The sequence below is a fragment of the Centrocercus urophasianus genome, unplaced genomic scaffold (genome assembly GCF_019232065.1).
Source record: "Centrocercus urophasianus isolate 14NV4802_14NV808 unplaced genomic scaffold, USGS_Curo_1.0 seq_24, whole genome shotgun sequence".
Classification (NCBI taxonomy): domain Eukaryota; kingdom Metazoa; phylum Chordata; class Aves; order Galliformes; family Phasianidae; genus Centrocercus; species Centrocercus urophasianus.
Genome location: NW_024884800.1, coordinates 2905841 through 2918418, shown reverse-complemented (window position 1 = coordinate 2918418; position 12578 = coordinate 2905841). Strand labels below are relative to the sequence as shown.

Below are 12578 nucleotides of genomic sequence, written 5' to 3'. Positions count from 1 at the left end.
ACATCAACACAATACACTGTCTATGCAACCTAATCTGCAATAACCTGTAACAACAGGTAAGCTTTTTTCTAGCAGGCTTAGACTACCTGTCAAAATGCATTTAAGGGAAGAAGAGTTCTTTAAGCATAGGATTACACCGTGTGGTTTCTGCAGGTTGCATGCCACTATTAGTGGCCTTGAGGTCCTATAGAACTGAGAAACCATTCAACAAATGAAAGGCCAAATTAATGACCTTTGAATAGAAGGTCATTCAAATACTGAATGGTTTGAAGCCTACTGTAATTCCCTCAAAACTGGTTCCAGCCAAATTGAAAATACAAATCAAAAAGTGTGTGTATTTTTGTATTTGCTGGAGTAGTGGGATTACACAGCTTCATTGAAAATACATGCTTTAATTCTGAGGTATCACCAAGTCGCTTGACCCCAAATTCAAGGGGGTTCATGGCTTACCTGGTACCAGAAATCCCAACAGAATTGCTCAGAGTTGAAAAACAACAACAGTTCCGCTCACAAAAATCCTACAACTACCCACTGCTTCTGCTGTGTAGCCTGGCTGCCTGCAAGACATTTTCTTGATGTTTACTTCATCATTGGTACCATTCAAGTCTGACAGAAGAGATTTATTTCTTCCTTCCTAGGGCAAAGAGTTATGGACCACTTCAAACCAACAGCTGAACCATGCACCCAGCATGCAAGTGTTCACAAACTGCAAACAAACTCCAACTTACTAGTCGACTCCGAACTCAAAAGTTCAGAGGGTCTGAAAACAATTAAGGAACAGAAAGTGGTGAATCTAAGTTGACATGAGAACAGCTCCCTGAATGTAGGAGGAGAACAGCTCCTCTACATTTTATGATATTATTCTTCCAACACTCTGTGTATAAAAAGGATGAAGAGATGGATATCGAACCACCAGCACATCAGAGAAAGCACTGTCCTTTTGAGAAGACAAAATAAAGCAAATTAATTGGAAAAATCTGACCTATTTCTGAATGTTGGACCCATCAACCAGCTTCTCCCATCTCCCTAGTCCTGTCCTTCCCTTTTAAGGCAACACACAGATCTGAAAGATCTGAAGTTTCCTACATCGGCATGTAGAGTAATTTCAAAGTATGCCTTGAAATGTCTTCTCAAATCTTTAGCAAGTATTTGTAGTCTGATTAAATTAAGAAAGGAAATTACGCTGCTTCTCTGGGAAAACAGCATTCATCTGCGTGCCTGGAAAAAGAGTTGCTTCCAGTCAGTCCTCAGAGCTTGGAGAACTGGAAGTCTTTTGTCCAGTTGCCACCCCCACATGGAAATAGAGTTCCAGCCTCCAATGGGTTTTTCATAAAGGAAAAGCATGTAGAAGAAAATTGTTTTGTTTGGTTTCAAAAACAGTGCATTTCCTCTTTGTCCAAATCTACAGCCTGATAATAACAGCACAGAAGACTGTAGAAGTCTCTATACGACCAAAGAGCTGCTTGTTACCAGAAAAATCCTCAAAAAGCAATCTGTTTGTGGAAAGAAAACTAGAATTAGGCCAAGGTCAACCTTTTCAGACTGCTTCTTTGACTTTGTCTAAAAGAAGACCCTTAGACCATATACTAGATGCTGGAAATTCAGAAATAGCACTTACATAGACAAACTCTTCAAAACTAATCTTCCCATCCTTATTCTTGTCGCTGTCGATCATGAGCTTCTGTATGATCTCTCTCACTTTGTACCCAGGGAGAGGCAGGTTGGCTTCCTTGAAGAGCTCATGCAACTCATAGTCACAGATGAACCCATTGCTGTTGAGGTCTGGGAAAGAAAAGGGGTGGAAGAAGGTAAATTAGAAACACACCAGACATCCAATGGGACAAGCTCCAGAAAGTGGGGGAGAAACACCGTTCCCATGCTCAAATGTGCTTTATGGAGATGGATGTTCAGGAGACACAGAGTTTAGGCAGGACGTCCTAGTGTGACTGGTCACAGCGCACCTGTTTTAGGACCATGCATCTCTGCTGATGGCAGGATCTGTGTAGGATGCAGGCACACAGTGGGAAACCCACACCGAAAGTACCAAACCCAAGAAGCACGCATTAAATAGACACTACCCAGGAAGCATGAGTTCAGTGCACAAAGCTCACCCACAGAGAGGGACACAGCATGAGCCACAAGCTCAGCCTGGCTTTGTGCAATGGCAGCTTCCAGGCAGGACTGAGCAAGGCTGATCTCAGTGCACATGACCAATCCTGGCCTAAAAGTTTCACAAGAGAACATCTGCGTTGCCATAAATCATTTCCAGAGTGTTACTTTTTGCATCTGAATTGCACCGCAGCTGGTTTCTGCATCAAAAATAGAAGGTCATGAAATGCAGCACGTTTTTGCATTCTGAACTGAAAAGACTAAGTCAGCACAGCAGTTACTTTTTAATCACGCTGATAATAATGTTCTCCACTTATCGCTGACAAACAAAATGATGCCAGATCTTTCAGTGATGCTTATGAATGCCCTGCAATGGCATTTAGTCAGCTACCAAGACGCAGCAGCACGGCATGCCTAGCAAGATGTGATCACCTACATGACTTGCTTGTTGTTTTCTTCCTCTGCAAGTGGAAACCTTGAGCTTTGCATGTCAACACATCCCAGCCCCTTTGCAGATAGTGTCACATCTACGGATGACACAAACCCAGCTGCTTTTGCTGCAGCCACGGAAGGGCACAGGTTGAGTGCTATTTATAAGGCAGCAGACTCTCCATAAGGCCACAGAATTTAATCAAGCTCAAGCAGCAGCTTCTGCTCCCCAGACACCCTTGCAGACAGCAGCCTGCACAGTAAGAGAGCCTCACCAGCCCCAGCAATGCTGGCTTTTGATCCCAAGACAATCGCACGCTGCAGTCACAGAGGTCGGTATTCATGCTTCAAGGGAGACACTTTCTACAGTAAAAGAGGCAGGGTGGCTCAGAAGTCCAGTTTGCTAGCAAATTTTGAAAGTCAGTTTACTTTTAATGATGTGTGAGTAGTGGTTTTTAAGTTGTATTTAAAAAAAAAAAAAAAAAGTTCCAGCAAGCAGCATGTCCTCACCACCACTCCAGCCCTCCTCATTTTCCACATCCATATGGGATTTTAAGATTGCTTTCAGAAGTTAGCAAGAAAGTGAAATTCAAATGCTCGCTGGCAGATGTCCAAAAGAACAGTCCCTAGCTCTCAAACTAAAGAACAACATCAAGTCCAGCCAATTAATAAATACATTAAACTACTTCATGAGATGTCAGTGTTTACAATAATGCTGATGAATTAAAGTGGTAAGGGACAATGATTAATGATAGCAACTGGCTGCTGTCTGGCCTTCAATTTCAGAATTTTATTCCAAAATAATATAAGCTTACAAAGGCAAGCTTCATTAAACAGTCCAGTCTGAGATGTCATCAGTGAGCTATTTCCCCTGCAGATAAATCACAGCTTCTTCCGTTACAGCTTTCTTTCTTACTGCTAAATCTAACCACGTAATATGCATCTTTTTCCTATCTCATATCCAGGAAAAAAAAAACAAACACACACATAGATAGGGAAGAGATTTGCTAATCGCCGGGGCCCATTAACCTGAAATAGAACTTCAGTTTCACCTCTAGCACGCCTTAAGCCAACACCCACTGCTTGAGCCTGTGCTTGGATAAACCAACCACAATCCTTTGCCACGCTGCCAAATAAACAGGTGAATCCAGAAACACTTGTTCATCCCACCTTCCAGTCAGCTCACCACCTAAAAATGAAACTCTACATCATAAAACGTAACCAATTAGAAGAGCTCTTACACACCTTAGTGCACCCCAAACCCTTGGGTCTCCACCACGCAGTCCTTCCAACGCTTAACAGCATCCCAAACACTCACCTCTAGGAATTACTCTCCTACAGCATCCTGGGAAAAAGCGTCACTGATTTATTTCAAAGATTAAAAGGATACCTACGTCCCAGACTCTGTGGGAGGGGATCTACCAGCAAAGCAGGTCTGTTGGCTCAGATGCAAGACCCCACACCAAGCCAGAGTTCTTCCAGTAAAGACAGTCTCATGTCAAGCTCTAGCTGCTCAGCCACAGAAAGGCACTTTCAAGCGTTAAAGCCTGCTGGATGTGCCAGCCCATGGATTTGGCTTGGCAGCAGAGCCCAGTAACTAGCAGCTCACTGTGCAGTGGAATTTGGACCCATTCTTTCCCTAGCATGTCAAAAAGGTGTAATGCCACAGCCCTGTCAGCACGACAAATAGGCCTGAAACCCCATCCCACAAGGCAGCTCCCTCCCTACTCACGCTCCCCCTCTGAAAACATGGTCAGTATATCTTGTAGCAGCATTACAAGATTCACCTTTGCAGCACCAGCAAGCTGCAATTGTGTGCAGCATTACTGCTAATCCACCATATGGTGCCTTGCTGGATGTCCTGCAACAGGGCCAGCATTCAGACAGGAGGAGGTCTAAAATCCTGCTCCTAACAAAACCTGAAATGGCATCTAACAGCTGAAGAGGCTGTCAAAATAGAAGCCACCCCAAACAAAATCCCTCAGCATACGATCCAGAATTACTAATGGAAGAAAGCAAAATTGTTTTACCAGACAAGCTACAGCCTGGATTCATTATAATCTGCCTGATGGAAAGGAAACTACAGCACATCTGAAGTTTCCTATTTCCACTGAAAGATGCATCGTGCCAGCATGCTCAACCTGCCAAAGGTCACAGCAGTGATAGATGGCTCCATCTTCTGCCCGTACGCAGGTGGCGCAGCAAAGCCACAAAAAAAAACAAAACCCCAAAAGCTGCTTCAAGCTCTGGCTCAGCTTCCTCCAGACACGTCCTTAAAATAGCTTAAATAACAGGATGCAAGAGGGGAAAGTAACCACACATTTCCTTTTAAGGACATAGGCTCTCAGCAGGACGCTGGAGCGGGGTCACAGATCCCTGTTTGCCATAAGCTAGCATTTCAGAGCATTGTTTTACCACCTTGCAGCATCGAACAAAATGTTCGCCTGCGCTGTTTTTTAAGCGCTTCGCATTTCCAGAAAAGATCCTTATCTCTGCTTACTAGGAACAGGGAGAAGGAAGATAAATAAGCAGAGCAAGACTGCAGATTCTGTAGCGCTGTTCCTTCTCTACCAAGTGCCACCATTTGGCCAAGAGCAAACAGAGAAGCAGCAATATCTAGTTGTTGAGTGCTGGGAGCTGCTTGTCCGAGCTTTAGATAACTTCAGTACCTTATAACATCCTAGACAGTTATAGAGCCCAGGGTGGAGGTGGCTCCTTCAGGCACAAAAGAGAGCAGTAAAGATGCTCTTGACAAACACCACGGCAGTGTCTGTGGGTTGTGCCATGCCTAAACCACACAAACCAAACGCTTTTTAAAAGGACAAGCAGAGCTCATCACACCTGTGGGTATATACTAATGGTTAATTACCACATTTCTTGTTACTTAAGTTTTGACATTTCCATTTATACTGAACAGAGATCCAACTCCCTTAGAGCAAGCTGGTTTCCTAACATAAATCACTATCTGAATAGGTTTCCCAGAGCAAAGGTAGACAATCAACCTCACTGACAAAAAGCCAATCCATTGCAACAGGTTAATCATTTTAGTTTACAAGGTCAGAATGGGCTACCTGCACCCTATTTTCAACAACATCTGCACTTAGAAGTACATTATGCATTGAGAAGCACGATGGTCACTCTCCTCCCTCTGTGCCAACTGACTTCCACCTGCCCTAAAGGCTTAGGGGAAGGGCAAAAATGGGAGAGCAAACTGCCAAAAACTCAACTTGCTTCACGTCCCACCACTGTTCTGTGAGAATCGGTTACCTTTGAAATCCACTTTTATTGCTGCAGATTGTGAATTGACAGCAAGCCAGAGCTTTCATCAGATGCGAGGCAGATCTGAGCACCACGGATGTGCAGCTGGGAGGGGAGTGGGGGTTGGCCTGCCTCTGCACAACCCACTCCCGCCCATTCCCAGCCCCAGCTGCAGACTCTGACCTCAGCCTGCTGCTGCCACCCTGCTCCCACTCCTCCCTCCCATAAGCTCTATGAGGAAGCCAAAGCAGCAGAAAACAATTTCTCTCCATCATGTTAGCTCTCTGCCCATCTAAGTTTCCCTATACAGCCTGCAATGGGCTCCTGCCACACCAGCCCAGGGGAAGGGTGGGAGCAGGCAGAGCAACCCAGAGCATCTCCTGCTGCCAGGGAGGTGGGACCCAGAGAGACATGGAGCCACCAGAGGGCCCACAGTACCCACACAGCATTTTATCATCACCAAAGGTGATGGCCAGGTATGCAGCTACTAATTAGGCTTTGCTGCATGCACACCCAACTCAGTGCCTCCATACACCAGAAGTGTAGCATCTACATTTCCCCTCTGCCAAAACAGCCCAAACCAGCACTCCCAGCACCAAGTCCCAAAGCAGTGGGGTGATGGGCTGACAGTTGGATGAGATGATTTTAGAAGTGTTTTCCAGCCTTTATGATTCTATGATATCAAGTGTTGCCTGGCCAAAGTACCAGGCCTCCCCTTTGTGCTCCTTGGCTAGAAGCAACACTCAGAAGCAGTGATGCTGCCAAGTGACTCCTGGGCATGAAGAGCAGGAGAGTGTCCACGTCCTGCTGGCATTGCTACTCCCAGGGGTGGGAGAAACTCGCTCCAAGCACACAGTAGACAGAGGCAAGGAGCCCTCCCCATCCCCACTTACCAACTTTAGCAAAGGCCTCCTTGAGTTCCTCCAGCTCATCTTTGGAGATCTGCATGGTGACAGCCATCTCATGGATTTAGGGAGGACCTAAAGAGAGAAAAGGGCACTGTGTGAAACCAAGCTGTACTCAAACACAGGCAGTTCTGAACAGCAGTATAGTAATAAGCAGCACCAAGGCCACTGTAGCTCTCAAAGCCACATTTGCCTTTCCAATAAGAAAATTAGACATGAAACTTGGAAGTGGGAAATGCACTCCTTACCAAGTCAGAAATCCCATTCGCTTTGTTAATATTTAGCTCAGTGTATTTATTTTACAGTCTGTTGTTCTGCACACATTAAGGCAACCACTGCAGGTGTGTGCTGCAGTTGGGAAGAATTCCCACATCCAGGGGTTTTCAGAGCTTTGAACAACACAAACCTAGAGTTTAAATGTTAATACAAGAGTGAAGGACTGGCTCTGCCTGCCCATTTGCCCACAGAAAAGCACACAACTACCAAAAACAAACAACAAAGATTCTGAATAGTACTTCAAAAAGGTCTTTTTGCACACAGTAGCATACTGATAGTTTCTGCTCAAAGGAAACAGACTGTTTTTCAACAACAAAACTGAATAAACACTGATTTCCTGGAGTCAGTTTCTTGCATGTGTTGTAATCCTCTTTTCCAAAATCCAATTCGGTGCTACCTGCTAGCCTGGAGAACAGGTATGGTCATAGGGATGATAAAATGCCAGGGACGTGCCCACGTACCCTTCCTGTGACATTTGTGACAGCAGCAGTAGATGATGTTGGCACTTTGGTCAATACAAACAGAAGAGATTGGTGATTTATTGAAGGTGCAAACAGGACAAACTTTGTGCAATGGCCTCTCAGGAACAAAAAGGTGCATGCTGCTGAACACAGCCCAGCGCTTTTAAAAATGGGGATGTGGGCAGGCTCCATGCAACTTCCAAAGAGATTTGCAACCCAAGACTTTCCAGCTCTCACTTTGTTACCTACAAAGCGAAAGACTAAAAGGTTTCCTCCTCTGCCTATGGGAACAGACGTAGCCTGCTTCTCTGCGAGCAAAGGGATGAATGCAGATTTACAGAGCTTCAGAAAAGGGGATCCCAAAGGGCTGTCTCTTGGCTGGAGTGAGAACCCAGGCTGGGATTCAGCAGTGCCTGTGCTGTGATGAGCAAACTTCTTTTGTTTGAAGCTCCCAGCTGCTCCATAAGCACTTGTTTGGTTAAGAACCCTGAGTTTGCCTATCTGTAAATAATCACTTTCTGCAACACCTCACTCAGTTTGGAAAGAGGAAAGTCGTTAGAGATGAGAGTGATGGGCAGGCGTGGCACCCTGGGAACGCAGCACCCATGGGTGCCAGCAGCAGGGAGAGGCACCAAGAAGCTGCATCACTGCAGAACACAGAGGAGAGTCAAGCAGAGCCCACCTCTGAGCTCAATGACCTTCATTGCCAGGCTTGTACTGCAAGAACAGGGCAGAGGAGGAATTACTGCAAAACCTGGGTCAGGATGATGGAGCAAAAAAGCACCATGGTAAAAGCTGTAACAGCCACCAGACCAGGACCTTGGCTGTTAGTGAGCCAGCTCCCCCTGCAGCACTTGTGCAGCCCCATCCTCAAAGCCTCCAACACCTGGGTGCTTTTCCAAGGGACAGAAGAGTTGCTCAGCAAGAAAAGTCAGCACTGAGCGATCACTGAGCGATCCACGCTACCAAAGGTGGATTTCACAACTGGCAGAAACATGCTGGTATCAAGATCAGCAGCAGTTCTGGCTAGGCATGGAATCACCCTGGCAGGAGAGGCTGAGCTCACTATTTGCCTAAGCCTCGTTTATGCCAATTCACCTTCAAACCATCAGAGCTTCCCTTAAAAAGAGATTTCCAAACACATCAGTAATCTAACCCCTAATCGAAACTTAGCTTGCTGCTGTCTCTCCCATCTTTAACAGCAGAATGAGCAGTTGAAATAAAATAAAAGCTGCATTGTTTGACTTTATCAGGGAATGATCACACTCTGGATACGCCCTGCAGTTGTTGTTGGTGTGGATTTTCACTTAAAGAACAATTTCCTTTCCAGTCCCTATGCTTTTCATCTTTGCAAGTCTATAAGAGAGATCTCTGTTTTGCCATCACTTTCTTCCTTCTTCCCTTCCTCCTCTCAACTTGAACCAATAAATAATAAAAAAAAAAAAAAAAGCAGACACCTGACCTTGGTACAGCCCAAGAAGGGAAAAGCATAGCAAGATACAACAACACAGCATAGGAAAAGGTCAGCAGGCCAAGCAAGCTACAAGCAGACAGGCTGGGAGCTTCCAGCAGGATTAGCTGCTGGTGATGATGTTTGGGTCGATCCCCCATCCCTCCTTTCCCCCAGAGGAAGGGATTACACCTCCACTTGGCACACGGGGCTGGAGAGGCTGGAAAAGCTTTTCAGTTTTCTGCTTTGTTGTTTCTTCTTTTTTTTTTTTTTTTTTTAAATAGCTAAGTCAAGGGCATTCAGAATTGTGTTTTTCATTCAGATGTATTTTTAAACAATCGGCTTTGTCTTCATGGACATAAACCCCCTTTGTAATGCAGCATTGGCCATCACACATCAGCTGTCTCAGACTCAGCACTGCAGTCCTCATGCCTCACCACGTCCCACTGACTTGTGCTGGGCAAAGCCTCAGACATGGCAGGGCATGCAACGCTGGCCAGAGACAAACTGTGGTTAAAAGTCCCATTGTAGATGAAGGACCGAAAGAAAGAGGAATGAATGAGGGAAACAAAAGATGACAGAAGGAAGTGATCCCACACCCATTTTGTACACTTGGTGTAAAAGTATAAACGGGAAGGCTCACTGGTTAATGTGCACCGAAACAGAGCGTTATAGAGATGCAATTCCTGCTCAACCCCACCCCAAGTCCTACCTCCATCCCTTGGACATGGAGCAAGAGTTTGTGGGGCTCCCCGCCACCACGGTGCAGCAGCAGCTTCCCATAGCACACAGCCACACTGCACTTGGAAGACCTCACTTTGCTGCAGATGAGAGCTGCTGTAAGCACATCTCAGGTTTTCTAATATCAACTCCCTTCCCAGATAGGAGCTGCATCATATTTCTGTGTAAACAAGCTTTATAGCTTCTAAATGCACCACAACCACTGACTCAGGGCCCATTTATTTGTGCTCCAAACAGAACTGCCATACTGGCAGGTCATATCCAGTCCCCCCAGCCCCTGTGCTTCCCACAGCTGTGAGCCACCTGGAGACGAGCCGAAGCAGGGATGCTCCATCCCAGGGATGGGAGCCTCTGCTCACATTCTACACTTGCAGCACAGGTGCAAGCACCAGGAGCTAGCTGGGGCCTCTGGACTGCTCAGACAGCAGCTCCAGACACTGCCATCCACATAAAGGGTCTTCAGACACAGACCCAGGAGGGAAGCGCTGGGAGCTGCGTCCCACACAGAGGATTGGTGGGAAGGGAAATAAAACAGTTGCATATCTTCCTGAAAGATGAAGGATTCACTCAATTTTAAAAGGACGCGACAACCATATATTTCCTGACAGCGAGTCACTCTTCCAACAGAAACAGAGCTGGAATTTGCTTCTGATCCAAATGGAAGAATTTGCTTTCTTAGCAGCTCTGCACTCGTTTGAAAACTGAGCTGCTCTGTCCCTCCCAGGCCCACCCCATTCTAATACCTCTACAACTGACTGATTAACAACACCAACTTATTTACTCAAACAGGCACACACAGAGACACATTAAAGTGTCAACAAAAATGTATTAAAAAAATCCCTTTTCCATTTGATTAAGACAGACAAAGAAAAGGAGATAGGACCCGCAGTGACTCACGCAGCATGCATTCCCCTTTTCAGAGGAACCTGTGGTTTTGCTGTCATTTCATGACAAAGGCTCCAGACACGAGAAGGCAAATCAGTCAGCATTAGTAAATTAAAAATACTTCAGAACTTGCATGTCTCTGACCACTAATCAGCAAGTGTCAGTTTTGCTTCAGGAACGAGATGCCGGACAGCCGGGCTATGAGAACCCCTGCAGTCCTCTACAAGTGTGTTTCAGCCCATCCCACAGGGCCAGCAGCTGCATGCCCACCCAGCACAATGCTGCAAGCTTCTGATCTGCCAAGGGACAGACAGACAGACGGACACATGCACACCAACCCCCACTCAGCAGCGGCACACCCAGCAGCTCTGCTGGCTCCTTTTTCTGGTCCAGCCCAGGCAAAGCCTTTGGGATTTTGCAGACAGCAGCTTCAAACTTGACAGCTGAAGGAAGAAGTGAGAGCTTGTGGCATGCAGAGTTGGTCTGGGGAGCCCTCCAAGATAAACACTCACTGCTGCTTTTTGGGGAGACAGGGAAGCGGAGGGACTGATGGCCTTTGAGCGAAAACCAATTCAAGCAATCCATCCTCTCCTATTCCTTCCCAGTGTGCATTTGAAACTGTTTTGTTCATCAGCTTCCTCCCCAGGACCGTGCTCACTCATTACGTGTGGTTTTTGGCAAGCAATCAGGAAGCGCAGAGACTCAAATTTGGCAACTGCCTTCCAGACAGCCACCGGCCAGAGGCTGAAACCACACCTTGCCAGGCCTTCATCTTGCACCAACCGCACCCAACACCTTGACAGTGGTGAGACCCTCTTGCAACAACCATCTCCCAGAAGTGAGTTTGCTGCTTGTTGCTCTTTGCACGAGCACAGCACTCCTGCATGCAAAGCAGCCCAGTACCTCGGTGAGCTGCCTCCTTACCTTGGGAGGAGAGGTGCATGCAGGCTTCAAGCAAGCATTGCTTTGCAGTGCTGGACTTGAGCTGCATTCTACAACTGTGGCTCTCCCACCCCAACCAATTTCTACAGCTCCACACGCCCCAGGCTGAAACTTCAGCTCTGCTCCCTAAGCCTGTGTTATTTAATGACTGAACAGCACCAGGCTCTCATGCCTGCAGAGCAAATACCCACACTCAGCTTTATTTCAATGGGACAGCAGCTCTCCCCATTCAAGCATAGCACCACACAGGCCGAAGATTTTAATACAGATTTTATCTAAGCACGTCCTGCTCCCTGAAATAGCTGCCCTTCAACTTGTCCATCCCAGATCTGTGCCCCACCAGCAGCTCACTGCATGGCAGGGAAGGACCAAGGTCCCCTCCTTCCCACCCTGATACAATGTTACTTCCTGCTGCTGTTTTTGAAGCGCCTCTACACCAGCACAAATCCCATTAGCAGCTCTGCTTTTCCAGATCCCTCACTGCTATGCTTATTTTCATCCAGGAGCAGATGATGAGACTTCCCTCCCGTTGTTACACAACTCCTCACCACTATGAGGAAAATCTGTCAAAGCCATCAGGAGTAGAGGAGCACTCTGGAGCCCATTCCTGCAATTGGATCAGCAGCAGCTCTCTGGATCCAGAGAAGTGCCCTCGGGGCACCCACCTCTGGCTACACACTTTCCTCCAGCAGGTCCAGGTGAAAAGCCTAATTTTTCCCAGCTAGATCTGGCTAGAAGAACGCCAGGATTTTTCTGTGCAGATGCACAGCAGGAACCAGTGCTGCACAGAGGCAAGGACAACTCCAGCTGTATGGAAACTGCAGCAAACTAATTTTCCTAAACCTGGAAGGACCAATCCCTCGCTTTTTGCAAACTGTTTTCTCTCTCTGCAGGATAGAACCAGATTCACTAGCTTTGATCCTATTAAATCTTTATTAAAAACAACTGCTGAAGCCACCAGCCAATTCACATGCCTCAGAGTCTCCAGCTCAGCCGAGGTATCTTTCTGGGATGCAGCCAAACAGAAAATTTTTCTGTCTTGTAGATACAGAAGCAGAAAAACAGCAAGAATCTGAGGATGCTCAGCCACACAGTACCCAACTGCCCAAAGGCTGGAAGGGG

General features: G+C 46.5%; 1 protein-coding gene across 6 annotated transcripts in view; it reads right to left on the bottom strand.

Moving 5' to 3' along the window:
* The window catches only part of PLS3 (plastin 3), a 44706-nt gene that overhangs the window by 10941 nt on the left and 21187 nt on the right, over positions 1 to 12578 (bottom strand). For 5 of the 6 annotated variants that reach the window (XM_042824841.1, XM_042824837.1, XM_042824839.1 and 2 more), the window contains 2 exons: positions 6690 to 6776; positions 1619 to 1782 (listed from right to left, as the gene is read on the bottom strand). In XM_042824841.1, coding sequence (XP_042680775.1) covers positions 1619 to 1782; positions 6690 to 6756 — 231 coding nt within the window. In that variant the 5' untranslated portion in view covers positions 6757 to 6776. Of the gene's footprint in view, positions 1 to 1618; positions 1783 to 5805; positions 5901 to 6689; positions 6777 to 12578 lie in introns of those variants that run through there. The other variant, XM_042824843.1, reaches the window with a different exon arrangement.